This window comes from Cottoperca gobio, chromosome 22, assembly GCF_900634415.1.
Source record: "Cottoperca gobio chromosome 22, fCotGob3.1, whole genome shotgun sequence".
In the NCBI taxonomy this organism is placed as follows: domain Eukaryota; kingdom Metazoa; phylum Chordata; class Actinopteri; order Perciformes; family Bovichtidae; genus Cottoperca; species Cottoperca gobio.
In genome coordinates this window covers 4487511-4507738 of record NC_041376.1, presented here as the reverse complement: position 1 = coordinate 4507738, position 20228 = coordinate 4487511, and the positions used below count along the sequence as shown (strand labels likewise).

The window sequence follows — 20228 nt, the reverse complement described above, 5'->3', positions numbered from 1 at the left end:
GACTGACCCACCCTGCCGGGTTAAAAATAAAGTGGGCGCATCCAGTACATGATCTGTGCGCGCAGGGGACGGACATTCCTGACAAGAGCTGGTGCCTCTAAATGGCAGAGACACTTGTGATCTCTTGTACACCCCACCCCGCCCCGCCGGGCTGTAATCGCACCACACAACACCCCACCGAGACCCCTCTCCAGAAATGTCACCTCCACTGCTGCCTCTGCGTGCCACTCACGTGCAGGACACAGACGAGAGGCCTGGACATGGAGACACGTTACGCATCAGTGAGATTATCAGTGGAGAAAGTAACTAAAGTGTTTTAAAGTTGCTTTATATTCCCTTCTATTTTACATTTCATGTACATATTAAACTTTTTAGCACACTGACATTTTACTTATTACTTTTCAGGTTAGGATTTTACAATACAAATGATACATTGATCAAATAAAAAGCATCTTTAAAGCCTCGTCAGGATTCATGTATATGAGCTGTTAGTAGTTCCACAGAGGTTAGATTATGGTATTAAGCTTGTTGAGGGAATTAATCATAGAGCAGCTGAGCCTGGCATCCACTTATAATAATAGGTAGGATTTAAGAGGGAACTTATAAAAATGTACCTGAAAAGAGAATAAACGTCCTCGCACTTTAAAAACATGGAACAAGCTTCCAGAGGATGTAGAGCAGTCTCCTCAAGGGAACTATTTTAAAAATAAAGTGGATATTTTGTATGATTTTTAAAGCTGATCTGTGATTATTTGTGTTATTTTAAACATGCATAATGTGGTATTAGTTTGTTGTATTGTTTATTTACTGTAGTTGCAATCTGGTGTAAATTTCTTTTCAATATTTTAAATCCAAAAATTCATAGAAATGTGTCGGGTTGAATTAAAAATGTTCTTATTTTCTAAGCACGACACCAAATTACTTTAAGGAAATACTATAGTGCAACAGATAAATATAAATGTCTCTACACTTGAGTTTCCAGATGTCTTGCAGAAGGATTTAATCTTTATAATACACAAGGGTTCAAAGCTTTGGTAGGAACATATTGAGGTTACATTGTGCATTGACAGGTGGATTAATAAAAACTAAATGTAACTGATACAACACCTGATGTTCAAAACCAAAAATGTAAAAGCTACCTTCTTCTATACGTTACTCTGAAGAACATATTCATGTTTTTTCTACTTAAAGAAACGAGACAAATATGAACAATGAGTAAGTGAAATAGGCAAAGAGACCAAATCTCAGCGAGCGTGCAACGTCAGCTGTTTGTACTGGACAGTTTCCGATACTCAGACACTTTAAATCAGCACTAAAGACAAAGAGGTTCAATACGCAGGACTACTTACACTAATTACAAATGATTAAATGAAGGGAAGTCAGAATGTGATATACTGTTGACACTTAAGGAGAATTCTTCACACAAACAAACAGACGGTAAAAAAAAAAGTGACTTTAAATATTTATTGTATTCATAAAAAACAAACATAACATCTCATTAGCAACAGGAAGCAGAGTGTTTATAATAAAATACATTTACAACACATCGTCAAAACATAAATAACAAGGTTTTTGTTTTTTTTATACAAAATGAAACGAGCACTTAAAAATATATAGAAACGCATAAAAAAAAGAACTCAGTACAAAAGGTTGTCTCTATTCTCAGTGTGTGTCAGTTTCTCTCTTTGGTTGCTCCGGGAACATCTTTAGTCTCAAACCGATCGCTGCCAACACATCGTCGCGAACCTCCGACTACTGTAAATAATATGGCTTCATATCTGGATCCAGCCGACGCGGCTTTGACTGAGAACAGTCCCGCCTGTGATCAGCGTCTGCATAGCTTCAACACCGTACAAACAAAAACAAAGTTTTTAATACGCAACATTAATAAATGCATTAACAGTTTTGTACGAGCGGCTGTAAAACGCAGCACCGTGCTCTGCTCATAAAACTAAATAATCCCCCCCATCAAAACTAGACAAACACATTCAACAGCATTTCTAAACAGAAGGCAAGAGGAACACAATAAATAGACTTCAGAGAAGGTTGAGAAACAGACTGCAGACTCGGGGTACCATATTGTGAAATAAAAAGGAGGTCAGAGGGCGCTGTAGAGCATCATCCCTGGATCTTCAGTGTCTTGCTGAAGGACACCGATTGAAGAGCTTTGGTTGATTTTTCTACTCCCTGTTTTGCTACATAACTGTTATGGACCAGATTTCCTGCAGTTCTGTCAAGTGGTTTCAAAAGGTGCAGTGCCTACACAGCATACTTCAAATACAAAAGTCTTAGGATTCCTTCAATACACCAGCTGAATATCCAACACCTAGCTTACGGACTGTGGGGAAGTTATTGGGGAAGTGAGGCTCCAAATGTTTTCTTTAAACATTTAAAAAGTTTCAAATGCCGATATAAAATATGGGACAGGAAGAAAAAGACTACACCCTCCCTCAAAAATGTCCGTACAGTCCCTTTAATATATTTGCTTTAACCCTTTTTGCTACCAAACTGTTGAAGGACATTTGAAGGTCATTTCCTGCAGATTTAAGGTTTTTGCGAGTGGTTAGAATAAGCAGTGCACGAGCGAATACGTACATATATCATATGTACTGCAACAAATCAGGGTTAAACAGCGTTTGTGAATATTTCCTTCATACGTTTGGATGTGGTGCGCCTCATGCGGACGTGTCCCCTCCCTGACCTTCAAATACTTTCCCTTGTAAGTATCAGTGTTCCAGCTTTCATTGCATCGTCTGAGTCGGCTGAAGCAAAGCATTTATAAAAAGTGCTTGACCCGGAAGGAACAGAGTGAAAGTGCCTTCTGTTTTAAGGTCTTAATCTCAGGTGTATTGACAACAAAGATGGCTGCATCTATCCATCAGATAGAAAGTAAACAATAGCGAGAACACACAAGTAAATAAATATCAAATCAGTGTAACCTTCGATTATGTGCTGACCGACTCTTTAACTTCAATTTAAAGGTCGTCTAGCTGCGACCTTGTTGCCTTTAAAAGATTTAGCTACCCACGTTACAATATGGTAGAAAGCAATAGACACCATATTGTTTAAAAGGCTTTAAATGTCTGATACTGATCAGGTGTTAATGAACCCGTTTCATCACATGACGTGATAAGGAAACTCTGAAGCTTGGATAATTAATCATCAAGCTGTCTAACTCTAAACGCAGTTCCCTTAAACCTCTGATGAATCTTTGGTAAAGTAGGATTATGATTGTTACAAGCATTCAACATTACAAATATAAAAATACAGTTTACGTTTTTTATAAAAAAGATACCTTCATATAAAAAAAAGAAAGAAAGCTGCTTAAACGGTGAAACTGGGAATCAACAGAACAGTGCTCTTAAAAAAACGTCAAGTAAATACATTCCAGGTGCAAATTCAAAAGTCAAACTAACTCCAGTGCTGGAGACGTTTAGTGTAAGTGCTCACTGCCGAGGCGTCTTCATCGGTCCGGCGGATTTAGCGAGGAAAACGTCGAGATCAGCGATGACGGCTGCGTGTCTTCTGGTAACAGTGTTCAACAGTCGGTGAGGGAAGGATGGAGTTCCCAGGTCCACCTGGAGAAGAACAAAACTGTATCAAAGACGAATCTGAGTTGTGAGCCGACGCAGTAACAGACTTTGACTGTTTTCAACATGTAGCATGTTTTACATGTAGATTATGGATTGCATAATTATTAAAGCTAATGCCGCGTGGGTTTATGTCCTGCAACAGCACTTTCACACAAGTGTTCTGAGACATTCCCAAAGACTTTATCCATGATGATCAACAAAAGCTACTGGCGGTTCAAACGTGCCCGTGTCGTTTAGAGCAACCGTATCTCACCTGTTGCAGGTAGATGACCCTGGTGGCTTCCTGTCCACTACGTATAATTGGCTGCAGGACCCAGCAGCTCGGCATCATCTCCCCTCTGACTGCATCCACACTGGGACGCGGCAGAGACTCCTCGAAAACAGACTTGCATTGCCAGCACGCACAAGCCACCCTGAGGCAGAGAGCAAGATCATCAATAAAACAGGCAGTTGCAGCATTTTTGATCAGCCGACAGGCACCGACACTGATAAGCAACAGCTGACACACCCGCTGCCTCGGGGCCAGCGTTGTTTCTGCGAGTAGCGTCTAAATAGTATGTTCTACATTTTGTGGATGACAAACTCAATGCCACGCTGTTTATCATAAACTACAGCACCGTCCGATCCTGGTTTCCTGACACACTAATAAGACAGTTAACAGAATTCTCTCCCTCAAACTAAAGCGTGACTTTGTGAACAACTATGCTGCAAATGCTCAGTGGACCTTATACAAGGGCAGCTCGCAGTAATCATCAGGAAGCGGCTGGTTGATTTTGCAGCTGTGCTTACCTGTTTGGACTCGGTGCTGATGCAGCAGAAGTCCCGCGGCTGGCTGAGATGGCAGGTGGACGGATCTGTTAGGATATAAACTAAGAAGAAACACAGAGACAATGTGTCAGATAGGGACAAAAATGGTTGATGAAAACCTGGAAATAAAAGAATATATAAAAAGAACCGAGGCAATGCAACTGAACTTTATTGCTTAACAAGGTTTGAAACCAATTTATTTTCAAACCTTAAGTAAAAAAAAAAAAGATATGATCTCTTATAATAAACTCTACATCAGTGTGTAGAGTGGATGATGTAAGAGAGGCCCGATGATGCTGCAATGGTATCAGACGCCACATACTGCAGGTGTGAGAATGGAGTTGGTCGTACCATACAATAAGCTAGCCGGTGATGAATGGGACTGTGCTGCGCTGCGCTATACATAGCTAAAAGGATGCAGACGCATCATTTGAAAGAAAATACATTTGCAGGGTCCATAAACGCCTTGCAGAAATATAAATAGTTTTGCAGCAAAGACAAAAGTGTAAATGCTTTTCTACATTTGAATTTTTGCAACAACACAATATTATTTGCAAGGTAAACTCTTTCATCACATGAATAGAAGCAACAAGAGTTTATAAGTATGTTAGAAACTGAGACTTTCTTATCTTAATGTTTCAGGTCATTGATTTACAACATTATTAAGATGTGGTGGAGAAAGTATCCTTTAATTAAGTAATAGAAGTAATACCGGAGTAATAAAATACTCCATTACGAGTGAAAGTACTGCATCCATATAGTTACCTCGATAGCAATAAAGTGGCATTAAATGAAAACACTTAAGTATAACTAAATGTACTGTGTTGCCCCCCCACCACTGGCACTGTAACGTATAGAAACCATAGGACTAAGCAGACGTGCTAGCTCACCCAGCTGAGTGCTGTCATCTAGTGGTCGAGTCCAGACAGAGCGGACCGACTGATTGTACATGTGGCTCTTGGACAGCTGGCAGATTACGTTCCACAGTCTGTCCAGAGGTCTGTCGAGCTCCCCGGCCCCGAGGAAGCCATGGACAGACGGGCTGGAGGAGGGCTTGTAGTAAGCCTGGACACCTCGCTCTTCTCCCTGGTGCCTAAACAAACACACATTTAATACGTTAGAAAAATGAATGATGTTTGTGATTGTGTGACCTTAAGTTAAGCCTTCACTTTGCAGCGGATAAATCTCAGACAGAGAGAAAGCCGTAGACTCCCCCCCCCCCCCCCCCTTAAGGCCACAACTCTCCTCAACAAACCCCCCAAGAAGATCCCTCCTTCATCCCCTGACCACCCACCACGCATCGCCCCCCACCACCCACACACACACGCTCACTTTCAAACAGTACATACTGTATGTGACAGTACAACCCCCTGCTATGGATTGTGCAATATTTGCCAGGACTGTGCAATATGTGCAAATGTAGCATTAAGCAGCATATTAATTATTCTTAACTTGCACAAAATGCCAAACCTATAAATAGCATAACATCTCACTAATACAAATTCTTGTCTACATCAACATTTGGAAAATAAAGAAATTGTGAAGGTGGATGATTTTTGGATGAGTTTATCAAAGAGAATGGCTGATCTCACCTCCAGCCTGCTGTGGCCTTGCCCATCAGCAGGTTGCTCAAATCCCCAGAGGACGCGAGTCGCACCTGCGGAGAGAGACATTTACCATTCACCATTCAACCTGATGCAACCGTCTGAAAGAGTAGATTAAAACAGGGACAATCTTCATAATGTTCAGTCAACACCAGTGGCCTTTAATGGCTGGATGTTACTGAAATAAATAAGCAAAGAAATGTTCTTTAAATCTGCTGTGTGTGTGTGTGTGTGTGTGTGTGTGTGTGTGTGTGTGTGTGTGTGTGTGTCACCTCAGCCAGAGCTCGCCCGCGGAGACTAGAGGTGATATCTTGGTAGGTTGTGGATATTGAAGAGGAGGAGCCGAAGGAGGCGGTGCGTTGACGTAAACAAGTCGGAGGTGATGGAGATGAAGTCATCAGAGGCTCAAACCCGCTGACAGGAGGCTCAAGGTGAACATCTAGCAAAGACACGTGGACACATGGATGTATACAGAGAATGTGGATCAAGTGCTGCACTAGAGACAGACATGGGGGAAACTACTTTGGGAACTATTGTCAAAAGTTATGGGGAATCAGTGTTGGAAGAATGAATCAGATCCTTTACTTCAGTAGAAGTACGAATGCCACACTGTGGAAATACTCCAGAATGTAATCAGGAAAGAATTTTATGCTTTTGACACCAGTCTTGCTCACGCCTGTCTGTGTTTGATGAATCACCGTGCAGTCCTTACCATGGGCAGACAGCCAGGCTCTCTGTGACTTCACACTTTGAGGACCACAGATAGGAGGACGTGTCCTGACCTTTAGCCCGTCATCCTGTAACCCTGTGATCTGAAGGAAAACAGTAACAATAAATCAATTAAATCAATGTCCCACCGCTCATTCCACTGTAATGTGTAACATTAGTGCACCAACCTGTCCGGCCAGAAGTGGCCTGTTGCCGTGCTGTAGCTGCGCAGTGTTGCCGCTGTTGTAGCCCGATGTTGGTCCAGAAGAAAGGCTCAGGCTGGATCCTGTGCACAAGGTGCTGTTACTGATTCTTGTCCGATGCCTCAGGTCATCCTGCCCGACACGCGGAGGATACCAGGGAAATTATTAATGGAAAAATAATCAACATATTGAGTTGCAGCTCTTCTGTAGTGCTTTGAGCACTGAGAATGATTCTTTCTGACACACACACACGTTATGTAATGATGTGACACTTCAATGACACCAAAACTGACCTTGACTTCCTGAGACACGGCTTGTTGCTGAAGCCTCTTCTTCTCCTGCTCAGTTCTTTCCCGCAGTCGTTCTCTCGCCTTCGCAATCTCAGTCCTGGCTTCCTCCCGGGCTCGACCGTAGTCACGTAACAGCTGCTCAATGTCAGACGGACACTGGCCCTCTCCTCGTGGGGGGTCTGGCATTCTGTCATTTAGATAAGCGAGTGAAGAGTTTCATTGGATTTAAGCAATAATACATGTGGGAGGTTCTGTTCACAGCTAAATCTTCTGCATAAATGTTTTCAGGTTAATACTGATGTTTTGATCTTATGAGAAAACCAATGCCTTACCTGGAGCTGTCTATCACCTCTTGGCGGAGCTGTTGTAAGTACTCTTTACGCCGACTGGGCATGGCGGCAGACACCTTGGAGGAGGAAACGGCCTCTGGTGGAGAGGAGCGAGGATGTTTGCTGGGACTCAGACTACGAGCTCTACGGGACGTCTGGAGACGCTGCTCCCTCTCCTGCCTCAAACCCTCAATACTCCTGCGGTGTCTGAGAGATTCACAGAAATGGAAAATTCAATGTTTTTCAAACTAAACCGAGCCTTAATCAGTTGAAGGCAATTGCATTATATAAAAATAAATAGCATTTGGATCCTTTGCATCCGTACCTATCGTACAGCTGCTGTTTGGTAGTTGCAGGAGTCGGTGTCTCCAGCTCTCCTCCGGTCCTCGGCGACAGCATCTTTAACAGCGTGTCTGTCTCTCCGAGGCCGTAGTGTAGCTTTGCCTCCGTCAGCTCCACAGTCAGCGACGTCGGGTTCATGTTGAGGCTGACCGTCGCCATCACCTGCTCTCTCTCTTGTCGCAGCCTCTCTATCTCTCTCGCCCTTCTGTCGCTCTGCGCCGCGGACTCCACATTTGAGCCGTAGCTCTCCATCTCGCACCACTCGGCACCGTTTCTGCTCTTGTCGTGCTCTTTGGTAAGAAACGTGGGCGGCTTGTTGGAGGGTTTTGATTGTCGAAGGTCGATGCCCGACCAGTTGGTGAACTTGTTGTGCATGGGCAGGTCCTCTGGGGCCAGATGGTGGTGTTGACACAGGGACAGGCTGGTGACGGGTTTAATGTTCACGAGGAATGTCTGTGTTGCACTCACTGGGTGCCAGTGACACCGCGTCGTCCTCCTGAAGTTCAACAGTCATGTTGCTCATCGGGGATGGATTGTATGAATCAACGCAAAAAGACTCAACTGCAGGTCTTGATGTTTTTCCATGTGTAGCTTTAGCCGGCTGTTGGTGCGCATCAGTCGGTCTCAATATGGGAGAGAGGTGGCTTCTGCATAGTTTTGGTTGAGGCAGAAGTCTTCCACTGCTGAGAGGTCATCTGCCATGTGGAGTCTTTATAATCCAGTGATGAACTAACACTTATAGAGCACTTATCCGAGCCTTTGGGGCTTGAGCTAATTATTTCACTCACCTTCTCAAGTGATACAGATTCTGATGTACGAGAGGAAACCTCACAATCCCGTCTGGGCATTTGATCATCCTCTGAAACAGTTGTGCAAGCTGATTGTTTGCCAGAAGACACAGTACGGTTGTCTTTCTCAGAGCTACGCTGTTTGTTTAGTGTCGATTGGTTTCCTTTCTGCTTCATGCGTAACTTCGTTCCCACAGTACGTATGGGAGATGATGCACGGTCTGTGTATGTTGCTCGTTTCTTTAAAGAAAGTAGCGGGTCAATCCTTAAAGAGGGACTGTGATTTTCCTGCCAGCCGTTTTTCGATGATCTGCGTGAGACTTCAGATATTGCAACACCTTTGTGGCACATTGCCTCGGGCGTGCTTTGCATTGAGCTCCTGGAAGAAACGGATCTTACACGTCTTTGACATTCACCCGCAGTCTTTGAAAAAGGCATTTTCAGATGGACATCCTCTGACTGTGAGGCAGACCTTTGTGCAGCAGCAGAGGTGTTAAAGCTCAGGTCAGGCATGCTCTGCATCTTTTCATCTGTACTCTTCACGGCACAGTGCACATTCTTGTCTTGGGACACACTGACAACCTCCGAACCAATCACTTTGACTATGACATTTACTTCATGAGATTTGGACCTTTCGCTGGGTGTTTTATGAGCAGTGACTTCCTTCTCTGCTGCTGCTGAAGACCTCTCCGTTTGGATGGCAACATCTGCGGCTGTTTGAGTGGAGCAGTCTCTCTGTGTGCTGTCATTAGACTCACTGTAAGAGTTCACACTCCTCCTCGGACTGGACTTCAAGGCTTCGCCCGTTCTCATTCCCTGGACGTCCCCCAGCAGGTCCGAGGTGCTGTCGATCAGCTTTGAGATGTGAGCTGACATGGTCTCCATACTGGCCCACGTTGGAGATTCTTTAATGTCCACTTTGGTTTTTACAGGTTCATCCGTGTTACTCCTTTTGTGCCGCTCTCTCCTCTTTGGAGCACCATTAGAAATAATCACCGTCTGAAGGCCACGCTCTGTTTGAGTGCCATGCTCACATGTTCTCCTCCTTTGGGCCTGTGCCTTGCTTGCTTGGGACTCTTGCTCCGACGAGTACAAATACATAATTTCGTCCACCTGAGTGGAGTTGTTACCAAAACCAGCAGGAACATCGTTACTTGAAGAACTGCCGCTCACTGTCAGATTGGCTATATGATCGTGAATATCTACAGACGCCTGTTGACGAGTTGTTTTGTCCCCTTGCTCCTTATAATCTTCCATACTGCTGAGCGTACTGGAGAGCCCCTTGTTGGTGGCATAGGTGCTCAGATGGGAATAGAAAGGAGAGTTCTGCCCGTTCAAACCGTTGTCAACACTGCAGCATCTTGTTATACGTTTCTCAGCGCTGTTCAAAAGCGGAGATGTACAGGATAGGTCAGCAGCACTTCCGAATGCTGGGTTCTTATAACAGTGTTGATCCGAGTCGTCGCCTTGCCACTGGTGAACAAAAGGGTTGATGTCACTGGAGGCAAAATGCATAGGGGAGTCCTGCTGCGGTTCACTTTTCTTTGCACACGGGATGCTTTTTTCTACATTTGTCCTTTGTGACATTGCTTGAGGGGGTAAAGAGAATCTTTGCTGGGTGTTATCTCGACTAACTTTAACATCACTTGTACTCTGAGTTCCAGCAGAACACGTCTTCATTTTAGATTTGCTCGCCGATACTGGCGTAGAAATATCTGCATCTTTACTTCTACCTTGTCTGACTTCTTGTTTGCCATTACTCGGAGCGCCAAGCTTTACCAATTTTGAGGAGAGCCGGCTGTGATGCACTCTGGTGGATTTATCGCCCTCCTCATCCTCATCTGATGTCTTAGGAGAGGACTCAGAGGAAGAGCTGGGATGAGTCTGGATCTTAGTCTTTCTGAACCTCTTAGACTTGGCCTTTTTAGACATAAGAGCAGAATGATCCTGTGTATCACCAGGTGTGTTGAGCTCAACCTGTTTGGACATCGCAGCTCCATAGCAGCTTGTATTCCTGACGGCGATCGCCTGTGGTATTTTGTGTTGTGGCTGCATAGAACCAGAAATACTTACTTCATATTTTGACTCTGCAAACATCTTTGGAGTCAATGTCTCTTTGTCATTTTTCATTACGCAGTCTTGTTTGCACAGTGAGTTTGATACATTTTGGCATTTGTTGTTGTAATTCATGTTGACCACACAGGTCTGAGACAAGTTATTAGCAGGAGTCTGTGGACAGCTGCTGTCATCCTCTGCTGTGACACAAGGTTTACCCCCTGTTGTGTTGAATGTTTCACCATTTCCATCACGGACAGGAGAAACTGCCAACCCTTTCATCGATGCATTTTCAACAGTGGGTGTGTTCTGGCTGCTGTGACGTCTGTCAGATGATAATTTTTTGGTTCCAGATGTATCAGGATTATTTTTGAAGTGTTGTTGAATTGTCCTTTGTGAGTTCCGTTTGTACAAATAACCGTCTTTATCTTCAATACTGGATGTGGCTCGCATACTGACATCCTTTACATGATTACAGCCACAGTTTTCTTTTGAATCACCCATGGCGGAAGAGGCTTCATGGGTTATTTGGTGAAATGCGGGATTCACAATCAGACTGCTCCGAGTGTCCATTTTATTCAAGTATGCGTCACTGATGACTGGAATAAGATGGGATGTTACTTTTTGTTTACCCGAATCATTCATTTCTGGACACAAAGCATCTTTCTCCACAGCGTTTCCTTGAGAATCAATGGAGGAATCAGTCATCGAGGACAAACTAATTGGTTGCAGCGTGGGGTTGCACGAGTGCTCAGACTCTCTGTGATCTCCGTTGATTGACAGATTTGATTGGAAATTGTTGTTTTTGGCAGAGGACTTTTTGAAAACACTATGATCTATTATTGGCTTGTTTGGTGTCACAACAGAGAAGTTGTGAGCTTGGTCAATCTTCTGTGTTACTTCAGTAGATTTAACCATGTTGCGCTCATGGCTAGTCCTCAATTCGGCTGGCAGATCTGACGCAAGGTGCTCCTTGTTGTCCCCCACGTTTTCACACGTCTTCCTTTCCAGTGAGCTACGTTCATCAAGGATTGCTCCTTCTTTCCCCTTGTCACTAATTTTATCTCTCAGCTCTCTTTCTGTCCATCTATTTCCATCACTATTACAGCCAAAATGACATGCAGAGTGTGACAAGGCATTCATGCTTTGACTTCTGCTCTTCCTGTCATCACCGCTGCCAATCAATGACAGTCTCATGTGCTCTTTGACCACTTCTGATATTCTCAGGTCAATAGCGCTACAAATAGCATCTGACTTGCATATGTGTTTTCTTCTTTCTTGATGTTTTCTGGGGTTATCAACTTGTGATTCCCCACCTTTTGTTTCTGCAGCTACTTCTTTCATTGTTACATCTTCCTTTTCAACTACTTCCCTCTCCCCCGCAGAGGTACCACTCTGTGGACTTTTGTCAGCACATTCAGAGTCCTCAAGAATACGTCCAAGTTTCCTGCTCAAAGGATCAGAAACTGGCAACACCTCTGAAGCCCCTGTGTCCTGTATTACGCTGCCATCAATACAAACAGAATCAAATCCGGGGCTGTCAGCTTCCGCGGCAGATTGTTCCCCTTTTGAGTCACTGGTGTTATTATTGCCATCGGGCCAAATATCTTCCTGGCTGCCAACTGGTGCAGAGCAGAAAGTTACCAACTCTCTGCCATTGCTCCTTTTTGGAATTTTCAGGTTGCCCATGAAAGCATCCTGTTTGTCTTTGATCCTCTTCCTGGAATATTTACAAGCTGATTTAACAAGTTCCTGCTGTAGTGCAATGTACTGCTCAGTGCCTTTGGTTTCAGCCTCAGCCAACATTATGTCCGCTGTAAAAGATATGCATTTGGTGTTCCCAAAATCATATTGTTGAATATTTTTCAACTTTTCTGTTGCACCGTCTAGTACTTCATCTTCGGTAGACGGTTTGAAGGCACTTGCAGCGTCAGACATCTTGCTCAATTCTCGACCTTGGTTAGTAGGACTTGTAGAGCGATGCATTACTGATTGACAACCTGACGCACACGTTTCTGTGTCAGAGGACATTGTAGTGTCGGCGGCCACCATGTCAGGTAAATCTGTAAACACCTTTTTCACTTGTGCCGCTTGTTTAGTGTATTGGATCTCAGTGGGTGACACACAAGCGGTTCGATCTAAAGTTACTAAGGATGCTGGACTTTGGATGCTGCTGTAGTCTGGAGTATCTATAACTGCCTTCCTGATATGTTCTACTTGTCCCTCTGATTGCTCTACACCACACGCTAGACGCTTCAGGGCTTCATCTGGTGTGGTGAGAACCTGAGATTCTTGGAAATCGAATGTTTCTGATGTGCCCCTTGAAACTTCAAGACTGTGTTCTTGCACGGTTACATTTACAGCCTCAGTGCTGGTGGATGTTGAGCTATAGCTTCTGAACCCACTCTGGTTCATACTGGTTGGACTTGGACTGCTGCTGCTCCTCTCTTCACCTCTGAACAGAATTTTTCTTTGGAAAGGCGGAGAATCCCTGGTAATCCTGGGACTGTCTGCTGCGTCGGATGGAGGACCAAGCATCGGTAAGAGCCAGCATGCTTTCAGGCTCCCTCACACTGCAGCTGCTCAGGGAGCGTAGGCTGTTGGTTGAAGTGGTCTGCATGTTCCCAAAGTCCTCGATCAATTTGTGGACACCGTCTCTGCCTCTGGAATCTGCTACTGATGGGTTTTGTGAAGGAGGCTTCCTTGTTGCATCCAGTCTTGATTTTACGGAGCCTTGCTGGCTCCAATACGCCTCTGCTGGGATCACCTGAGGATTCTGATGGCTGTCCGCAGTCCAATCTCATCTCTGCTTTTCTACTGTGCTGCATTGATGAATGGGAGCAATCGGTCACCAATGTGTAAGTTGGCACCACTGTTTGGCTAAGTTTCTCCACTGTTAAGTATTTACCACTGCCTTCCACAGCTAATGAATCTTTAGACATCTGACTGTCTTCGCTGTCCGCTTCACTCTGAGCTGCTTCCTCGTGTCTCAGCTGCTCCGTGAGGGCTGTCACATAAGCAGAGGATAGCGAATCGAGAGAGAAAAGGCTCTCGCAGTCTGACGTTCCTTCTTCCTCGTCTTCTTGTTCTTCCTCCCATCCTATCAATCCCTGCTGTCTCTCCACCCAACTGCTGGTCTTGCTCATCAGAGCCTCGGTGCTATGCCACCGCCTCTCTTTAACGTCCTCAAACAGAGTGTTTTGGTCAAGCTCCTCACACGAGACGGCTGTTTTAAGAGCACATTTGCTTCGGCTCATCTTCGCACCTTTAAGGTTCCCGTCTCTTCTTTGTCTCCAGTGAAATCTGCTTGCTATCCTGCCCAGACGTTTGGGGCCTGGTCCTCCATTTACACCTGATGGTGGCTTCTTGAAAACTTTGGAGAGAGCCGTTTTTAACCTTGGCCCCACAGAATGAGAGAAAGTCTTCCTGATGGTTTCCAGTCTGTTACCTGCATGGGGCTGCGTTATCACATTCATGCAAGGGACAATCTCAGTGTTGCGTGCTGTGCGTCCGTGTATATTTTCTTTGCTGACTGGCTGCAAAGTAGTTCCAAGTGGCGACTTAAGATTAACCACGGAGTTCTGATCCGATCTGTTCTTAAATGTCAGGATCTCGGTTTGGAAGCAGAGGTTTTCTTTCCGGTCGTTCCCTACAGCGCTGAGCTTGGGGCTCCTCTTTGGCAGTTAGTGTGAGGTTTTCAGAGGAGCCAACTCTACTCCGGCAGGCTTGACTTTGTCCTGAGAAGAGCTTACCGGAACAACTCTGGGTTCTTTCCCGAGGAAGACACTCATCCGAAACCCACTCCCTACTGCCAATGGAATCAAAGGTTGTGGGGGAATTTGACGTCCGTTCTATGGATCGGTTTCTCTTTAGGAAGTGTCTGTGGAGGAGAGAAAAGTAAAGTTTTAAATGACAATGATGTGTGTATAAATACCAATCTGAATTATATTGTGGTGCTACAGAGATGTCCCAGCCTACAAATAGTATTCTACAGACTTAAGAGAAAATATTTGCACATGTACAGACCCTCACAAAAAGAAAAAGAAAAATCACCATGAACATTTAAATATATTCTTTTAATGAAAATGAGAATTGCTTCCTGCCCTCGATTGCAATGAACTCATGTTACACGTTTTATGGCTTAATGTGCTTACCTGAAGATAGGGGTGTTCTGTGGGTAGAGCCGGGACAGAAGATCTGCTGAGAAGGAGTGTCTACGAGAACCAAACGGTCTTCCCCTGAGCTTTGTGGGGGACCCCAGCTCAGGGGTCTCTGGGCTGTCAGGTCCCGGAGGCAGGGCTCTTTCCAGCCGCTGCAACTCCCTCTTTGCTTCCAAAAGATGCCGCTTGCGGGCGATTCTCTCCAGCTGGTAGTGCAACTTTTTCCGGCGGATGCGGCTATCGGAACGGCAAAGGGCGTGATGCTTTAGTAGCTCCTCCTGCACCGCCTTCTTCCTGGCCCTTACGACGTGGGACAGACGATCTACTGTCTGACCTTCCTGAAAGTCGGACGCCGGACTTGCCTCTCGCTCCAGGAGGAGTGCGGGATATAAGGTCTGCCTGAAGTCCGGATTCTTGGGTGATTCTCTGCTCTACAGTTGTTAGGCGCCGTTTCTCCTGCAAAATCCACTGCTGGACTGTTGGGTGAAGATTTACAGAAGGGAATCATAAGTGGCGGATCTCTTACACCTGCACAACATTTACCAATATACCTAATCCATCTACGTAGTTACAATAAGACCCTAGAGTTTTCGCTTGGATTTTGAAAAGTTAAGTTGTGTGGAAAGTTCACTTACTCTCACTGTGCTGCTGTCGGAGGTGAGCCTGCTCCCTCTCCAGCTCTCTCTCAGCCCTTCTTTGTTCAGCCTGAATCTCCTGTCGCAAACTCTCCACGTAGCACTGCTGCTCCTCCACACACTGCCTAGCAGAAGGCTCCTCACTGGGGGAGAGACAGGCACCCAGCTGGCCTTGGAGATTCACTTCTTTGACACTATAAAACACACATTGATCCAGGGTAAAATACAAAGTGAGGAAAAAAAAAGCAATAAGAAACTGGAAAAAGTCAAATAAATCATTTTACCTCACTTAGGTACAATTTCATGTCTAGAATTTAGCAGTTAGGTCGTGGCAGCTTTAAAGTAAAAGTTGCTGCTGTTAGTTTTCAGTTCAGCGTCTCAGCAGTAACCAAGCAGCGGCTGAGCCGGTCCTGCAAACAGCGACCTGGGATTGTTCACAAGGGCGGTAGCTAATGGAAACACATGCGATCTTACCAACTGAACTGAAATAAGCATGAAGCATTGCCCTATTTCTACCAGATGCATCTCTTATCAAATATGTATTCTGCAGAATAAGCTCTCTGCGCAACACACACACACACACACACATCTGTGAATTTCTTTTTGGAAGCCGTATTTACCTGTGGTCAGGTGTCATGGGGCAAAGGTCATTGTAGGTGCAGGTAAGGCCACCTTCACTTGCCTGAGAACAGTAAAGAAAAGATCAACTTTAATATTTAGCAGAAATAAAAAAATAACAAATTTGGTTGATTTCTGGTTTTGTCCGGTCCGGTGTACGAGCTTAAACCGGTTTGATTCTATGCGAACAGGCTGAACTGGCATTTGTCAATATGACACAATCTGGCAAAATAAAAAGTAGCCTACATCAGCAACCTGTGCCGAAAGTGTCACTGCCGCTATATCCAACTAGTTTTGCATTAGTAATACGCAATATGGCAACGTGATTGAAATAATATTTGTTTATGAACAGACTAATGGAGCCACTCGTGTCAAATGTATTTATTTGACACAAAAAAAAATGTTTTAACTGCACAAATATGGCAACATTTTGGATTTAAAGTGGACTTAAAAAGAGGTGAGTCGAAAAACCAAGTGTGCCACCTAGTGGTAAAATAGGGAATATCGGTTCGGTCCGTTTTTTTGGCTTAATTGTTTTTTACAACCCGTCAAACAGATAGATGGTAGAAAACGATCAGAAACAATATTGTGCATCATTAGCATAACAGTATTATTTATCTGCTCATTATCAATGTTATGACGATTGCCATCATAACCAACTGCTTTATTTTATTTTCAGCCGAGCAGCACCCACCCGTCTGCGCTCCCGGAGGACGGCTGCCTCGGCTGGGTGGTTGAAGCGGAACTTATGCACTCCTCCCAAGGTGATCACCGTCCCTGGAGACAGAGAGACATCACAAGCTGTGCTCATCCTGTGGCGCTGTGTCGATGTAAGCTGAGGACACTAGGCGTATGGCTGCGGTGTAGGAGTGGAGCAGGGTGTACGCAAGTTTGTGTCTATACGTCTTCCCTTGGGAATAATCTATCTGTGCACCTTTAAAAATGCGTGCATATATAATTGTACATTAACCCATATATGTTATCAAATCTCAACAGTTCACTGTGTGTATATAATTCTACATTAACCCATATGTGATATCTAGCATAGTGCACCAATCACATGATTACATGATCCTGATGGGGAAATGATGACGTGCATGATAATAGTCTTATTCTTTCAGCTGCAACCCCGGCGGTGTACAACGGACTTGGGAGCAAATTAATAATTACATTTAAAAAAAAAAAACATAATTCAAGGCGGTAAGCAGACTTGCTTTCAAAAATTGATAAATCACCCAGAGCATAGGCCTACACGACAGACACTGCATACAGGCTGTGTGACGTGTCGCACGGCAACACACGGCTCAAGACGCTGACACAAAGTGAATATACAGTATGTGATATGATATAAGTCCGACATGTCAGAGTCGTGCTTACAGAGCCGCAGACTGTACGCATCGCCTTGCGTCACTTTGCTCCGGGTACTTTTATGCATGCTGTAGTAATTGTCGTACCTGCGCTAAGCTTGTAAAGGAAAGAAAGTGGCAATCGCTGCCTCAGGATGATAAAATAAGAATTTGTGCTCATTAGTGAAATAAAAGTTGCATGCCTGCATGTCCACGAGGCTCAGATCAGATATTAAAAACATGCTACAAATTTCGTTTTGCAGTTTGCGTTGACTGCAAACCATCCAGTCTGTGTCACATGGACATAAATAATGCAACGGTTGATCACATGGGCTGACCTTGAGCCAGTCTGCAGGGCTCAGTGACCTCTCTGTCGTTGAGCAGGCAGACGCAGCCCGGCAGCGGTCTGAGCGTTACCACACCGCCGTGGTTTTGAATCTCACAGCTGGCACTGCCCTGCAGAACTACAAACAGAATGCAGAAGAAACACAATCGCACAAACTGATTTAGAAAGCTGCGCTGATGCAGCTACTGCACTGCTAAACATAGTCAGCGCTCAATGCAGCATTTAATGAAAAGTGAACAGTCCATGTTAAGATATATAATGTTTTACTTTGCACTCTCGTATATATTCTGCATGTTTTGTCTAAAGCTGCCAGTTTGCTGTATTTCTACTTGTGTAATGAACATCAATTGAGAAACATTCATATTATACAGTTTGAAAAGGAATGTCTGCGGCTGGAGGAGGAAACATGATGACCCAATGAATAAATAATACCTATTTGTGGTTCTTCAAACTGTTCCTGAGGTCCTATGTGGGTAACTCCTTCCTGTAAGAAAGAAAGCTTTGTCTAAACATATATGCAAAATCTACAACAAAAACATCAAAACAACTTTTGTGCACTCAATACTCAACACAATAAACAATGATTGAGAGGACCATCGTCCTTTAACTTCTAATCTTGCACAAAACTGTATAATTTGTTTACTTTAAAGTCTTATCTAATAGGATTAAAGGCTTTCTTATATGGTGTCAAGACCACATGTGTTCCCAGGTGGCCTCAGCTCTTCACATGCGAGAAACAGTGTAATTGTCAGGCCTAAGGGTATGCTTGTCATTGTCAGAATCAGGGCGGCTTAAGCTCCCCTGAGTCCTAGCCTCAGAACTAAGAGCCTCTTATCCAACTGAGCTTTATGCATTGCGGAAGACACACACACAACACAGACACACAAACACACACACACACACACACACACACACACACACACACACACACACACACACACACACACACACACACACACACACACACACACACAGAGATGGGAGATCGACAGGACAGTTGGAGGGTAGAGTGAAAAGAAAAGACAGTAGAAACGCACCTTTTCTCAAGAGTTTTTCGAGCAGAACAAAGAGAAATAGTAGGAGGAGGAGGAGGAGGAGGAGGAGGGGGAAGAATCTAGTAGAAAAGAAGAGTCAAGACAGCTGACAAATCAGTAACTTCAGAGTTGGAGAAAAGTAGAGCAAATGGAAGACAGTGGGAGTTTGCGTCATGTTCAAATGAGTGATGCGTCTCTGGGAATGGAAAGAAAAGTACAAAGAAAGAGACAGAGTGAAAATACACGCTTAATACCATCTGATACAACGAGCATGCATAACACTATTAATATTAATTTTGAGGGCTACACATATACTAGCAATGTTGATACCTAACTAACATGCATTCTGATATTGTCATAAATAAATACTACATCTATTTGCCTTATCATCATCATCATCATCATCATCATCATCATCATCATACCCTGAGGTGATAGAAGACGACCCCGGTGCTGAGAACATCTCCATCCAGAGTGACCAGGTGTGGTCGGAGGGAGTTGATGAGGAATCCGGCCCGGTCTCGGTTGATGTCCATGCTGTACTGCTCCAGCAGCTCCTTCTTGTCTCTCCAGCTCTCCGACCAGTCCTTCGTCAGCTGCTCCACCTGAGGAGGAGACATGAAGACGATGAAGGAAGGTCATTTAGAGAGATGGAAAACAGGGTGTTAAATATCTGTGGTCTGGGAGATGATGATATTAATTGCAGCCACTACAACTACTTTAAAAAATAAGCATCAACTGTATGTAATGTACTATATTTAACTGTGTTACATAATATGTTTTCCTTTGGGAAGCTATTTATATACAGCAAGGAGGGAACAAATGTTTAAGGTAACTTGTGTGAACTGATCCTTTAAGATTAGATCATGCACATAAAAACAAAAATCTTTTTTAAGCGTTTCATTTTAGTAGAATTAGTGTCAAACTCATGATGCTTGATGTGTCAGGCATGACTGTATCTGTCAGGCAAATGTAACCATGCGTGTCCACCCGGTGTTACCTTTAGTTCGTTCTGTAGCACGATGTCAGAAAGATTTCCATCTCTCTCATCGCTCAGGGATGGACTGGGATTACGCTGCTGTCAGTCAAGAGGGTGAAGAAAATGATCAGTGAAAATACTGTGCCTAAGGAAAATGTCACATGCGTCACAATGCAATTCAATAGTTACCTCCCAGGGCATTAAAAAATGTTAGCTTGAGCTACAAAAACTTGTAAAGTGGGAATCTCTTTTATTCAAAGCCTTTTGGGGAGAGGGGTGGGGGGGGGAGGGTGTATCCCTGGGAGAGTTAGCGCTATACTCTAAAGTTAAAAGGTCACCATACCATTTCAAAGCTGAGCAGCATGCTCTTCAGCCTGTCAATCTCCTCTCT

General features: G+C 44.2%; 2 protein-coding genes across 6 annotated transcripts in view; both read right to left on the bottom strand.

The window, feature by feature from the left end:
* Positions 1–1450: 1450 nt before the first annotated feature.
* Positions 1451–8455, bottom strand: LOC115027191 (stAR-related lipid transfer protein 9-like). Of its 3 annotated transcripts, none has more exons than XR_003834360.1 (12): positions 7860–8455; positions 7538–7741; positions 7209–7392; positions 6901–7047; positions 6717–6816; positions 6277–6443; positions 5993–6057; positions 5291–5493; positions 4383–4462; positions 3847–4006; positions 3417–3578; positions 1451–1840 (listed from the first exon to the last, which is right to left on the bottom strand). XR_003834360.1 is itself a non-coding variant. In XM_029460319.1 (11 exons), the coding sequence occupies exons 1-10, from the start codon at positions 8249–8251 to the stop codon at positions 3884–3886; spliced, it is 1665 nt and encodes a 554-aa protein (XP_029316179.1). In that variant the 5' UTR covers positions 8252–8455; the 3' UTR covers positions 1451–3578; positions 3847–3883. The 3 variants fall into 3 exon arrangements, 1 of the variants encoding a protein (XP_029316179.1); XR_003834361.1 differs by having other exon boundaries at positions 3451–3578; XM_029460319.1 differs by having other exon boundaries at positions 1451–3578.
* An 8-nt stretch (positions 8456–8463) lies between these two features.
* The window catches only part of LOC115027190 (stAR-related lipid transfer protein 9-like), a 36180-nt gene continuing 24415 nt past the window's right edge, over positions 8464–20228 (bottom strand). Inside the window, exons 13-22 of one of the 3 annotated variants that reach the window (XM_029460317.1) lie at positions 20181–20228; positions 19859–19936; positions 19284–19463; positions 18257–18308; positions 17817–17942; positions 16827–16909; positions 16135–16196; positions 15515–15708; positions 14874–15355; positions 10528–14599 (exon numbers count right to left, since the gene is read on the bottom strand). The exon at positions 20181–20228 is cut by the window's right edge and continues 30 nt beyond it. In XM_029460317.1, the coding sequence (XP_029316177.1) occupies positions 15117–15355; positions 15515–15708; positions 16135–16196; positions 16827–16909; positions 17817–17942; positions 18257–18308; positions 19284–19463; positions 19859–19936; positions 20181–20228 (1062 nt within the window). In that variant the 3' untranslated portion in view covers positions 10528–14599; positions 14874–15116. Of the gene's footprint in view, positions 14600–14873; positions 15356–15514; positions 15709–16134; positions 16197–16826; positions 16910–17816; positions 17943–18256; positions 18309–19283; positions 19464–19858; positions 19937–20180 lie in introns of those variants that run through there. The other 2 variants (XM_029460318.1, XM_029460316.1) reach the window with 2 other exon arrangements.